This window comes from Dipodomys merriami, unplaced genomic scaffold (genome assembly GCF_024711535.1).
Source record: "Dipodomys merriami isolate MVZ:Mamm:240054 unplaced genomic scaffold, mDipMer1.0.p SCAF_911, whole genome shotgun sequence".
In the NCBI taxonomy this organism is placed as follows: Eukaryota; Metazoa; Chordata; class Mammalia; order Rodentia; family Heteromyidae; genus Dipodomys; species Dipodomys merriami.
The window spans coordinates 235,173-247,814 of NW_027206526.1; the positions used below are offsets into that span (position 1 = coordinate 235,173).

General features: G+C 39.1%; 1 protein-coding gene across 7 annotated transcripts in view; it reads right to left on the minus strand.

Moving 5' to 3' along the window:
- The window catches only part of LOC138821409 (F-box/WD repeat-containing protein 11), a 99,831-nt gene that overhangs the window by 38,291 nt on the left and 48,898 nt on the right, over positions 1-12,642 (minus strand). For 3 of the 7 annotated variants that reach the window (XM_070013614.1, XM_070013617.1, XM_070013618.1), the window contains 2 exons: positions 6,467-6,529; positions 3,297-3,522 (listed from right to left, as the gene is read on the minus strand). In XM_070013614.1, coding sequence (XP_069869715.1) covers positions 3,297-3,522; positions 6,467-6,529 — 289 coding nt within the window. Of the gene's footprint in view, positions 1-3,296; positions 3,523-6,247; positions 6,268-6,466; positions 6,530-12,642 lie in introns of those variants that run through there. The other 4 variants (XM_070013615.1, XM_070013619.1, XM_070013620.1 and 1 more) reach the window with 2 other exon arrangements.

Here is a 12,642-nt window from a genome sequence, read left to right on the forward strand (position 1 = left end):
ACAGTAAAAATGCCAAAAGTATAGATGATTTTTATAGAACTAATGTCTTCACAATCAAGTGTTTAAAGTGATTGTCGATTTTAACAAAGTAACAAGTCAAACTTGCTGGGTGCCAGTCCACACACCATGTAATCCTAGCTGCTCAGGAGGCTGAGATCTGAGGATAGGGGTTCAAAACCAGCCCAGGGCAGGAAAATCTGTGAGATTCTTATCCCCAATTAATCACTAAAAACAAAACAAAGTCAAACTCAAGACCTCCTACACAAAGTTAAACATTAAGATAGTATAATCACCAGAAAGTTGCTCATATGTTACTAAATCCAAGTGTGTACATACATACACACGAGCCTGTTTTTCCCACAATGCTGGTAAGGCAGGGTTGGTATTAAAGAACTACAGCCAGGTTTAAGCCAAGTCTACTAGACACTAACACAATCAACTTGGCCAGCTTGTCTCCAGCTATTAGATTCATGAGTATGAAATATTCTGACATATGTATGTATGTTCAGATCAAATCCTGTTAAAACAAATAGCATTTTAACAAAAATATTTCCATGTCCCAGCCAACAGTCCATTCATTTCACGTAACATTCAATACCACAAAATTCCCCATTAATAGAGATATGGACAATACCTTAAAACTCGCTGTAATGAAAATGGAATTTTACGCAATTATACTAGCTGTATTTATATACATAACACATGTGCCTCTGTCCTGCCTCTTCTCCAAAGCAGGGATTGCTTGAAATTAAACTCTGTAACTCAAGAGAACCGCCACAGTGCCACCTTGTGGCTATTCTGTAAATATAAGGGCGTTTCCTGTTAGCCATTTGGGAAGTTAATTAAAGGCAAGCAAATAAAATCCTGCCAGCAGAAAACAAACAATAAATTGATGTGCTTGAGAAAATAAAGGCAAGACTTCATTTAGTTAAAATTGCACTTATAAATCTGGATGCCAGTGGCTCACATCTGTAGTCCTAGCTACTCAGGATGCTGAGATTTGAGGACTGCAGGTTGAAGTTTGAAGCCAGACAGTGCAGGAAAAGCCCACAAGGGAGCCTCTGCACTAATTTTTAAACCAATGCCTCCTACCATCTAAACAATAACCAGAATGCATAACACAACCGCTTTATCTGGTTTCTAATCTTCAGCTTTCTAATCTATACAAGGAAAAAGAGGACTGAAGGCTAAGATTCCTGTCAGAAGTTCATTACTATAATTCTAGAAAGAAATGGTTCATATTTTGCTTTTCTGAAGATACTAATATGAGACATGGACAAGTCATGAAACATTTCAACATGAAAAGTATCAGAAGAGTCGAGCTTCCTTGGCTAGTTCTAGAATACCTTCTGCGCTCCCTTCCCAGGAAACAAGCATAAAACTTTTGGAAGAAGGCTTAGGATCAGGGCTGGGACTGTAGCTCAGCTGGTGGAGTTTGAAATCAGAAGCTAGCCTGCTCATTTGCAAGCTAGTTCTCAGACCTGAGCCTGATTCTGGGCCCCATGTGCTGTGAAGTACTGACAGCAGGGCATCACAGTCAGGGGAGCACTTGCAGCCTGACAGGACAGCAGGCTGTGGAAATGCAACAGTGCAGTTCACCCCAAGCTGCGTTTGGACCTATCCTGGATGACAGAAGTAACCAGCAATCCCACTGGCAATGCTAGAGCAAAGTGTTATGGCCAGCATTCTCTCTCTGAGTGAAATCTTCACACCTTACATGGGTTAGTGTTAAGAGAAAAGAGTGAGTGGTCAGAAAGTCAAGCATTGTATAACTAGGAAGCTGGGAAGGTGGCTCAGTGGTAGAGCACTTGCCTTGAGCTGAAGAGCTGAGGGACAGCGCCCAGGCCCAGAGTTCAGGCCCCATGACCGGACCCCCCCCCTCAAAAAAAAAAAAAAAGAATTGTGTAACTACTTTGTAGGGCACTCTAAGGTGGGAACATGTCACTCTATGTTTGTCTAAGCCCATAACTTAGAGCATCTAGAAAAACCCTCAAGTAGTGTGAACCTGTGGGATGGTGACGTGTCAGGGTAGGTCTGTGGACTGGAACAGGTGCACAGCTCTGTGGCAGGCACTAACAGGAGGGCAGGTGATGCAGAAGGGAGAAGGGTGGAAGACAGAGGACACAGTCTTCTCAGTAATTCTCATTTAAATTTGCCCTAAACCTAAAACTGCTCCTAAAAAAGAGGAAAGTCTCTTTTTAGAAAAGTCAAAGTTGTGTATCATACACATGTCCTGCCTCCGTATGTGTAAGGGAGAGTGTCTATGTGAGAGGGAATGCAGAAATGAGGTTCAAAGCTGTAATAAGGGGGTGGGAGGGCGCGGGGCGGGGGGAGAGGGGAGGGCAGGGTGGTAAGAGGAAACAAAGGAGGAGGCGACAATGCTTGATAAGAAATTTACTCAATACCTTGCTCATGTAATTGTAACCCCTCTGTATGGTATTTTCACAATTTAAAAAACCTTACTAATAAAAAAAAATGCTGTAATAAAATTGGGCTCTGGTGGCTCACACCTGTAATCCTAACTACTCAGGAGGCTGAGATCTGAGGATCACGGTTTAAAGCCAGCAAAAGAGGCAATAAAGACATGTTACTAATTTTCTTTGTTCCTTTCCTTTTCCCCAAGAATCACTTCAGAAACATCCTAAACTCTGGGACATTTAACAAGCATACAAACTGAAAGAAAAACAGTTCTTTTATTTTTAAAATTACATATACAGCAGAGTGCTGGGGACTCACGCCTGTAACCCTAGCTAATCAGGATGTGGAGATATGAGGATCAAGGTTTGAAGCCAGCCCAAGCAAGAAAGTCTTTGAGACTTATTTCCAATAAACCATTAAAACAACAACAACAAAAACAAACAAACCTGGAAGTAGAGCTGTGGCTCAAGTGGCGAGCACTAGCCTTGAGCAAGAGTTCAGGGACAGCACCCAGGCCCTGAGTTCAAGCCCCAGGATCAGCACAAAAAACAAACAACATCTATATAATGTATAATATATACATATTATTATATATATATAACACATGAAGGCAAAGTGAACACGGCATATAGGTTATATCAAAATGTAAAAGTATCATTTCTTTTAAAAAGCAATTAAAAAAACTAAATGAATAGAAGGGAGTAATAACCAATGGCACATGACAAAGAATTAGAATTTAATTTACCAATACAGCGGATGGCTCCAACAAACAATGGTTCACATAGTCCTCACTCACTCCCTTCAGAAACATGCCCTCACCCCACCAGACCCCGAGGCTAGGCATCTCTCCACTGCCCAGCTGCTGTCAGTACAGTTACCTGGTAACGCTGTAATGAAGTCCCGCTGCAACATGGGTTTCAGGTAAGAGTTAATATGTCCATGCTGATAATGACACATTCGTGAAATAAGATGCTCCACAAACTCCACTTGATCTGATTCAGACCACTGGTCAAAATATTTAATACACAAGTCCTTTTCTTTCTGGTAGTTTCCTTCTGATGGCCTCTTTCTGGAGACGATCACAGATGATGTTCCATTGCTTATCTATTTTAGAAAATAACAAATGGATAGTTTGACAAAAGAAAGAGATCTAATTGGTATTTCTTTAGAAATGCTTTATACCCTTAAGTAATCTTAAGAAAGCAATTTTACTTGAAAGTCAAAGACTTCTTTATTAGTTGATGCAGTAAGGAATTAAAAATGCACTCATTACCACACTAAATGCAGAAGTTATAGCTAAATGTCAGTTAAAGCTAATGTCATTTTAAATAACCATTCTCCCATGCTTATTCCAAACTTGTGCTATTAGATACTAATTTTGGAGAGGAATTAACTTCCTGATAGCAAAATGCTAAGTTACTGACATAGTTTGTTTCACTTCCTCAAAATTGAAAGTAAATGCTATATACAATAGTCCTCTTTATATATGAGTTAACTCTTCAAGACCCTTGCAAGAGTTGATAGTACATATCAAACAGTACACATACTATGTTTTTCATTTACATACCAACCTAAATATATACATACACATCTATAGTAAAGTTGAGCTTATCAAATAGATTATGGGAAATAAGATCAATAATAAAACAACTCTATAACAATTATATTGAAATAAAAGTTATGTGAATATGGGATTATCTTTACCTCTTCCACTCTCTCAAATTTTCCATTGAGTATGTTCAGCCTAATACTGACTGCAGACACAAGGGGCAGAGGAGTCTAGGTAAGGCTACTCTCTTGTGGATGCACAGATCTGTCAGGGTTCTGATCGTACTTATCTAGAGAGCCTGAGAATCTGTATTTCTAACAAATTCTCAGACTTTCTGCTTATCTTCTCAGAAAATTATTCAAAGTAAACCATGCTGTATCTAGAAGGTTTCTTGTTTCAAGTAGGTACTTTACGAGTAACAAATACATTCTTCTACCATATGAATTTTTCATCAAATCTACCTATATGTCCTTGTATAGCATACCTCTGTATGTAGGTGTGTGTGTACATTTTTAATCAAAACTATAGGACAAGGAACATAGCTCATTGGAAGAGTTTAATCCTTGATACTGCCCCAGAGAAGAGTTAGGCATTGTCTTGAAAAATAATCTGAATCTCTAGACTCAAGCCACAACTGCTACTGATTTGAAAAGACCAATAACTTCCCTATTTATAAACAAAATAATCCCTGCTCTCAAACATTTGACAATCGAGTCATCTACCCATCACCCCTGATAGCCTCTCCCCAGGTAATATCAGACAGAATCACCTGCAAGAGAATTTTGAGAGCTGGAAAGTCGAATCACAAATGTCTGTTCACTTCATTAGGCCCTTGTATTTCAGACCCTTACACAGAAAGAACCAAGAACTTTTGCTATTGGTATGTCACCTATCTTAAAGTAGAATTAACCTATCCCAGAAAGAAGACATCCTCTGTTAATCTCCAGATCAGCTTTCAACCATTCTTCATTAAAAAAAACAAACCCACAACCTTCTAAGTTTCCTGTGTGAAGTAAACCCTTGCATCTACGTTAGAGGCGGGGTCTGGAGACACTTCTCCAATCTCATCACCCACTGCCCACAGGTCTTGTCCCCCCAGGAACCTGGATGAGAGCGCAGGGCACCAGTGACCACCAGGGGGCGTCAATGACCAAAAAAATTTTAAATTTGCTTGTAGAAAGACATTCCTAACAGACTCCAAAAATGAGTTCAAAATAGATATGAAGCAAAAATTATTTGTTATGACAATACCGATAGGCATAAAAAAGCTGTCTGTGCTATCTTTAAGAATAAAATAAGCACTAGGTTGTAAGTGAAAAAATTAAAACTGCCTAATTATAGGCAACTGGTTAAATTATAACATACCTACATAGAAAACTAGAATGTAGTCACTAAAATTATGTTCATAAAGTAAAACCATAATAAGAGAACACACACACGGAATAATACTAAGGAAAAAAGGTGCAGCACTATGATCACAGTTATACCAAATGTGTCTCATCTTGAGAATAAGTCACATTTCTTTTCTCCTTCATTTATACATTTTTGATGATGATAATAATTTTACAAAATAATTGCTTCATAACAGGTTAAATATAATGATGCTATTAGCTTGCATTTGTGCATGGTTTATAATTTACAAAGCACTTTCAAACCCATTATTTCCTTTTAAAAGCAAAGGGGTCATTATTCCATTAATAGCCAGGTTCTTAACCATCTAATTTCCTTAAAAGTATTTGTACACCATGAACAAACTAACTGTAAGTGTTTAGAACCGTGGCAATTTTGAAAATGAAGAAAGTCCTATTGTAAAATAATGGATATAAAAGATACAAAAAAAAAACCCCAAAAACAAAACCAGTGTCATTATATAGCATTTTTCATATTTGACTTCCATTTCCCTGCTCAGCCCAGTAAAATCTTTCTCACATTGTTTTATTTCATATTAAATATGCTGGCTATACATTATTCTTGTTAACTAATCTACTGCTTTAGGTTCAAATCAAGTGAGCTCATAGAACTTTTATATTATTCTTTTCAGATTTAGATTTGTTTTGCCTTGGGGAAGGAGATATACCATGAAACTGCATGTTCTTCCTCCTAACTTTCCCCAAAATCTGGGGTATTGGAAGAAAACTGACAATTAAAACAGTTGAGGAGACAAAAGGGGAAAAGAAATGAATAGGAAATATGAAAGAGAAAGTGGGAATCAGGAGCTAAAGAGAAAAATAATTGTCAATGTTATATACATTTGGAGTGATGTCCAACTATGCCACCTACCAAACACGTTAGAGAATCTTTGTGAAAACTCCAAAATTCTTTACTATGTGCAGTGCCACTCCCCTCTGGAAAAGATGATAAAGTAGGGTGGATTCTGAAACTAGCAAAACTACACAAAAGAGAAAAGAAGAGAAAAGGCTCAGCTCTTGGTTTCACTAAGGTTGCCAACTTGGGAGGGGCTCATCTACAGTTTGTCAACTGCTATCTGAGCATTCCTACCTGCCAGAGAGTATCTTTCTTTGGGGACTCATCTTCATTTTGATCTTCCATAACTGATGTGTTCTAAGGGGGAAAAACAGGTTATTTGAATTATGCTGAGTTTTGCAAACATAAGACATAATCTTGAGAACCCAAATTAGAGCTTATCAACACAAATCCAAGAACTTTTTGGCTTGTGGAAAATATGTGGCACTTGGGTGAAGGGAGTTAGGCTTATCTTTCATAAATCAGTAGTAGCCAGACAAAAGCAAGCACAGTCTTTACTTATCAAGGCTAAACTGTGGGAGGAGCACAGCAGCTCTGTCACTGTACCAATTTTTTTTACTTGTGGCAAAAAAAAAAAAAAACCCCTCAGAGATTTACAAAGTTCCAATGATTGCACAAAACGTTTACTAGACTGCCTGCTACTCAGAAGACTGGCAATTCAAGGGGACAAAGGCTTTGGAAATGTGCCCCCACTTTTCCTCTCTTGCTAGCCTAGTTTCAGGAATGGCCCTTAGCAAGCACCATAGCTGCCCCCAACTTTTCCCAGAAGAGAAGGATTCTATAAGCTACTAACAATCTGGCTTGCCTTGGGAATGCATTATTTTTTGATTTTTGTGTTTATTACACAAAGAGGCATTGTATAATTATTCTTTCTGGTGACCTAGACGCTCAATAGATGCCCATTAACTGGAGATGATACATGATTGGATTTTCTCTTTTGCTGCTCCTACTTAATGGAAAATGGAAAGTTAATGAGAAGAAGGATAGGGGGATTGTGCTCTGAGAGGAGTAACAGCTCATTTATTGACAGTGGTCTAAGATTCGCTCCCAAATCTAAAATTCTAAGACGGGGCACAAAACTTAAAGTACAGTATTTGTCCCCTAGCATTATTCAAAAAGGGTGCTACAGATCCGCCTACATGATCAATGTTCACAGAGCCTTTTTATTACTGTATCTCAGACTGTCCTTGTTTTACTTTCCTTTATATCTTCAGGTCCTAAAATGCTGGGGCTCAGGCCATGTAGCACTTCCCAGGTAACATGTGTAAGCCCCAGAGTATGTAATGGCACACGTGTCAGTACTGAGCACCCTACTGCTCCGCTGGCCACACAGATGGCTCTGACTGGGGCGCCGTCAATTCAAAAACAGTACTATTTCCTCCAGCTTTGAAGAACCCACTTCCCACCCGCTCCAAGCTGTCTTCTGATGCTTTTCTGCCTTCAGAAACTTTGGTAGAGTGGCTCAGATAACTGACTTCACAGGCAAAATCGTCGGGCTTCGATGAAATGTTACGGGCCTTGAGCCTCAATGAACATGAAAGCTACCCCTAGACAGAAAGGAAGCCAGCATAAATCAGGGCCACAGTGGGAGCAGGAATAAACAACCTTCAGTGGGAAGAAAGGAGTGTAATTTCCTTTCACTCCCATCTTGAAGAGACTTGGGGATTAATAAAGCCAGCAGGTTTCCTCAGAAGAATGAACGAAGTAAGAACAGTAACTAGTAACTCAGAGCACCATCCTCAGATGGCAGCTAAGAAGACCTCTGGAGTGTTCCAGTGTCTGGTAGGAAGGGTGCAAGCACCTGGGTAGAAACATGTACAGAAGAAAGATGGGCAGTAGGGTCCCTCCAAGTCTCCACGCACACTGGAGGAGTGCTCATCCATCGGTCCTGAACGAGGTGACCCTAACACTCCTTCACTCAAGGTGAAAGTAACCCTGTCAGATGTCCCTACAGACTACCCAGAATCCACTGTCTTTATGGTGAGAAAACCTAATTCTTTTCATTTCTTCCATAACCACAAAAGTGTTTACTTATACCAACTACCACCAGAATATAATGCCTGTGTCTAGTATGTTTTGCCAGTAGTATTTATGAAGCCAGTCTATTATACTAAAAATGCAGTGACTATATACCTAAGCTATTTAATGATTACCTCTAATAGCCAAGCTTTGAAACTTTATGTAGTTGCACAAAGGGTTACAATTCTGTAAGTCAAGTTGTTAAGTACGATGCTTCTCGGTCACTGTCACCAGCTGTACCTACCCTCCTGTACCTACCCCCAAATTACATAATTCATTTTTACATATAAACACTACATTTGCTCACCCTTCCTCCCTCCATTCCTGTGCGCCCCCCCCCCCCAAATCTATCTCCACTTCCTGGTATTCATTCTGAAAAACAGTACTTGAGTTGGTCAGAGGTGTTGTGCCTTTAGACTCCTCCCCTAAGTATACCCTCCTTTAGTCTGTTTGTGTGTAAATGCACTGAGCCCTGTGTATATTATCATGAATAGTCGTATTTTAGATCTACTTCCATGAGAGAAAACGTGGATTATTTGTTTCTCTGAGCCTGGCTTACTTCACATCACATGATTTTTTTCTAGGTCTATCCATTTCCCTGCAAATGATATAATGAATAAAATTCCACTACATATATGTACCACATTTTCTTGATCCACTCATCGTACTCTTGGGCTGTTTTCCATAGTTTCACTACAGTGACTAGTGCTGCCATGAATATGTGTGTGCAAGCGTTCTGTATGCTGGTTTGTAACGTTCTGGGCAGATGGATCATATGGTAGCTCTATGTTTAGCTTGTGAGGAACATCCAAGCTGCGCTACAGAGCAGTTGTACTAGTTTATATTCCCACTAACAGTGCAACAGGATACCTTTTCCCCACATCCCCACCAGCATTTGCTATTGTTCAAATTCTTGATGCTGGCCAATCTTACTGGGGTGAGATGGAATTTCAGCGTTGTTTTGATTTGCATTCCCCTTATGGCCAGAGATGTTGAGCATTTTCTCATGTTTATTGGTCATTCTTACTTCTTCTGAGGAGCCTCTATTTAGCTCCTTTGCCTATGTGTTGATTGTGTTATTAACTGGGGGCTGGATTCATGCGCTCCTTCTACATAGTAGGTATCAGGCCTTTCTCAGATGTATAAAGGCACAGGTCTTCTCCCAGTCTAGTCTGTTGGCAGTCTTCTTAGTCCTTTGAAGTGTAGAAACTATCTCAAAACATTTTTTGAGACTTAAACATAATTTTGATGACTTCAACATAAAAGTCCCAGTAGGCTCCCTCTCTCCTCCTCTTCCTCTTCCTCCTCCTCCTCAATAACAACAAGTGAGCTATTAAGAATTCATATGGAACTAAACTAAGGAATCTACAACACAGTATCAAGTTCTAATCTTTAGCTCCAATGACCGACAGAGCTATAGAAGCATAAGTACAAACTGTCAATCGAAAAGAGCAGCATCCAAATACATATATCCTACGTGTAAGTGCACTTTAGTGAGCACCAAGGCCACAACTTAGTGGTAAAAGAATTCAGACTATCAATTGGATTTTCTTTCTTTTGGAAGCTTACATTGCTACATTTCTACAAGTTTACAATGCATCCCAATAAATCCCACCCTTTCTGTCACTCTCCTTTTCCCTCTGCCCCAATTATCATTATCATTATCATTATCATTATCATTATTCTATTTCCATAGTTACAAACAATCTAGGCCATATTCATCCTTGTTGTTAGCCCAACAGCTTCCTCTAGAACCCAACCTTACCTGGATAGTCTTACATCCTTCACCCTGACCTCCCCTGGACATCTAGCAATAAACCCATCAGAATAAGCCACAAAATACTTTCAAAATCTTGAAATAAGCCAAGATTTTTAAATAGTGCACAACTGCTGCTAAGATAAACTTGATAAATTTGCACTACACTAATTTCTATTCACTGAAAACATTATTAAGAGAGTGAAAAGGTACCCATATTGTTGGGGCAACGAAAGTGTCCTGAAACCGGCTGAAGGGGATGGTTCACAGGTGCACTGCTTACTCAAAACAGATTAACTTTATGAGCTGTGCAAAATGTCTTCATGAAAAAAAGCCTAAGCTGAAAACAAAAATGGTAACATACAATAAATAAAGATTCATGGTATACCAAGAATACTCTTTTAAAAAATCATACATATTCCTGATTTCAAAAAGAAATAGGTCTCTCTCTCTCTCTCTCTCTCTCTCTCTCTCTCTCTCTCTCTCTCTCACACACACACACACACACACACACACACACACACACACACACAACCACACACACAGAGCAAAGAAATGTTTAAAAAGAGAAGAAAAACAACTACATCCAAATTACTCCCTCTCAAAGATTACTACTGTCCCATTTTGGACTAGAGACTGAATTGTTCAAAACATACTCTTTAGTAATGGGTTTTTTATTGTTGTTTTGTTTTGTTTGTCATTTGGCACGTTCCAAGTCTATAGATCTCAATTTTTTTTTAAGTGCTGGTCCTGAGACTTGAACTCAGGGACTGGGGGCTATCCCTGAGCCTTTTGCTCAAGGCTAGTACTCTACCACTTAAGCCACAGCTCCACTTCCAGCTTTAGGGGTGCTTAATTGGAGATAGAAGTCTCACAGACTTTCTTGACTGGATCATTAGATATCAGCCTCCCAAGTAGCTAGGATTACAGGCATGCGCCACTGGTGCCTGGCCTTCCATTTTCATTTTTAATGGCTACATGTTGTTTCAGTCCACATTTTGCTTTATCAATTTAGAAAGCAAAGGCGCGCGCGCACACACACACACACACACACACACACACACACACACCATAACATTACAATAAATCTGATCCTATAGTTATTGCTTATTCAACCTTATTGAAATCTGGAAAATCCAAGAGAATGTATATTTAGTAAGTGAAGGATTTCCTTTGAATAATCATTTATTTTCATCAAAACAGACTGGGGGGGGATGGGAAAGGGAAACAAAGGAGGAGGCAACAATGCTTGATAAGAAATGTACTCATGGGGCTGGGAAGGTAGCTCAGTGGTAGAGCGCTTGCCTTGCAAGCATGAGGCTCTGGGTTCAAATCCTCAGCACCACATAAACAGAAAAAGCCGGAAGTGGCGCTGTGGCTCCAGTGGCAGAGTGCTAACCTTGAGCTGAAGAGCTGAGGGACAGCACCCAGACGCAGAGTTCAGGCCCCATGACCGGCAAAAAAAAAAAAAAAAAAAAAGAACTGTACTCATTATCTTGTTCATGTAATTGTAACCCCTCTGGTATTTTCACAATAAAAAAAAAATTATTAATACAAAAAAAAAAAACCCAGACTTCACATTCCTCAAATTTCTGTGACCTATAGACAAAGTTGAATACTTCCTCCTTGATATACTTCATTTAGTTTCCTCAACTTTTACATGACCCTAATTCTCCAAATTAAAAGAAATGCTAAAGTTCCTCAGAGGGAAGAAAATTTATATTTTGTGAATGAATTTTTAAAAAAAAATGAAAAGAAAATTATAAAAGTCAGAGTACATACACATTAGTTTGAACTGAAAAGTATACAATGTTGTTGACAGAAATTAAAGAAACAATAACAAAATACCTCCTTGCCCACAGATTGCCCACTTGAGATGTTAGTTCAACATAATTTCTGTCAATATCCTAACAATGTTTTTTGTTTTCTGCAGAAAGAAAAATGCAACCTAAAATTTATGTGAATCTTAAGGGACTCTAGCCAAAACAATCTTGAAAAAACAAAAATAAAGTTGGCTCTCCAAGAGCTTTGAAGTCAAAGCTGATTTTAAAACCTACTGCAAGCTGGCTACAAGACAAGTACACTCATGCCTATAATCCTAGCAACTCAGGAGGCTAAGATGGAAGGATTACAGGTTGAAGCCAGCTGGTAGAGTCTACAAGACTCTTCTTACTAGCAAAACAGTCAACCTGGAGATGAGGCTCAGGTGGTAGAGCAACAGTCATAAGCAAGTAGGCTGAGAACAAGTCACCGAGTTCAAGCTGAAGAACTGAAGTGGGGAGGGACACCACTCACTACAAAACTATAGCTTAATATAAAAATATGTGTACAGCCAACAGGCTCTATGTTTGTGACAGATGCACTTGGACATCTGATAATATTCAAAACACACTCAGGATTAAAGATGGTCAGGCAACTTCCTCAGAATCAAGAAACCAGTTGGACTGAATGTGTTCCACTAGTCATATTCAGTTTAATAAAGTAGGAAAAGTAAATTAAAAACTTAAAACACAGAAAATATGCTGACAGTATGATGGTCCATGTAGAAAATTCTAATGAATCCACAAAAAAAACCAAAGCCAATATGCAGAGTACTATGCATCTATAGAGACAAAGCATATGAGAATCCTCTGTT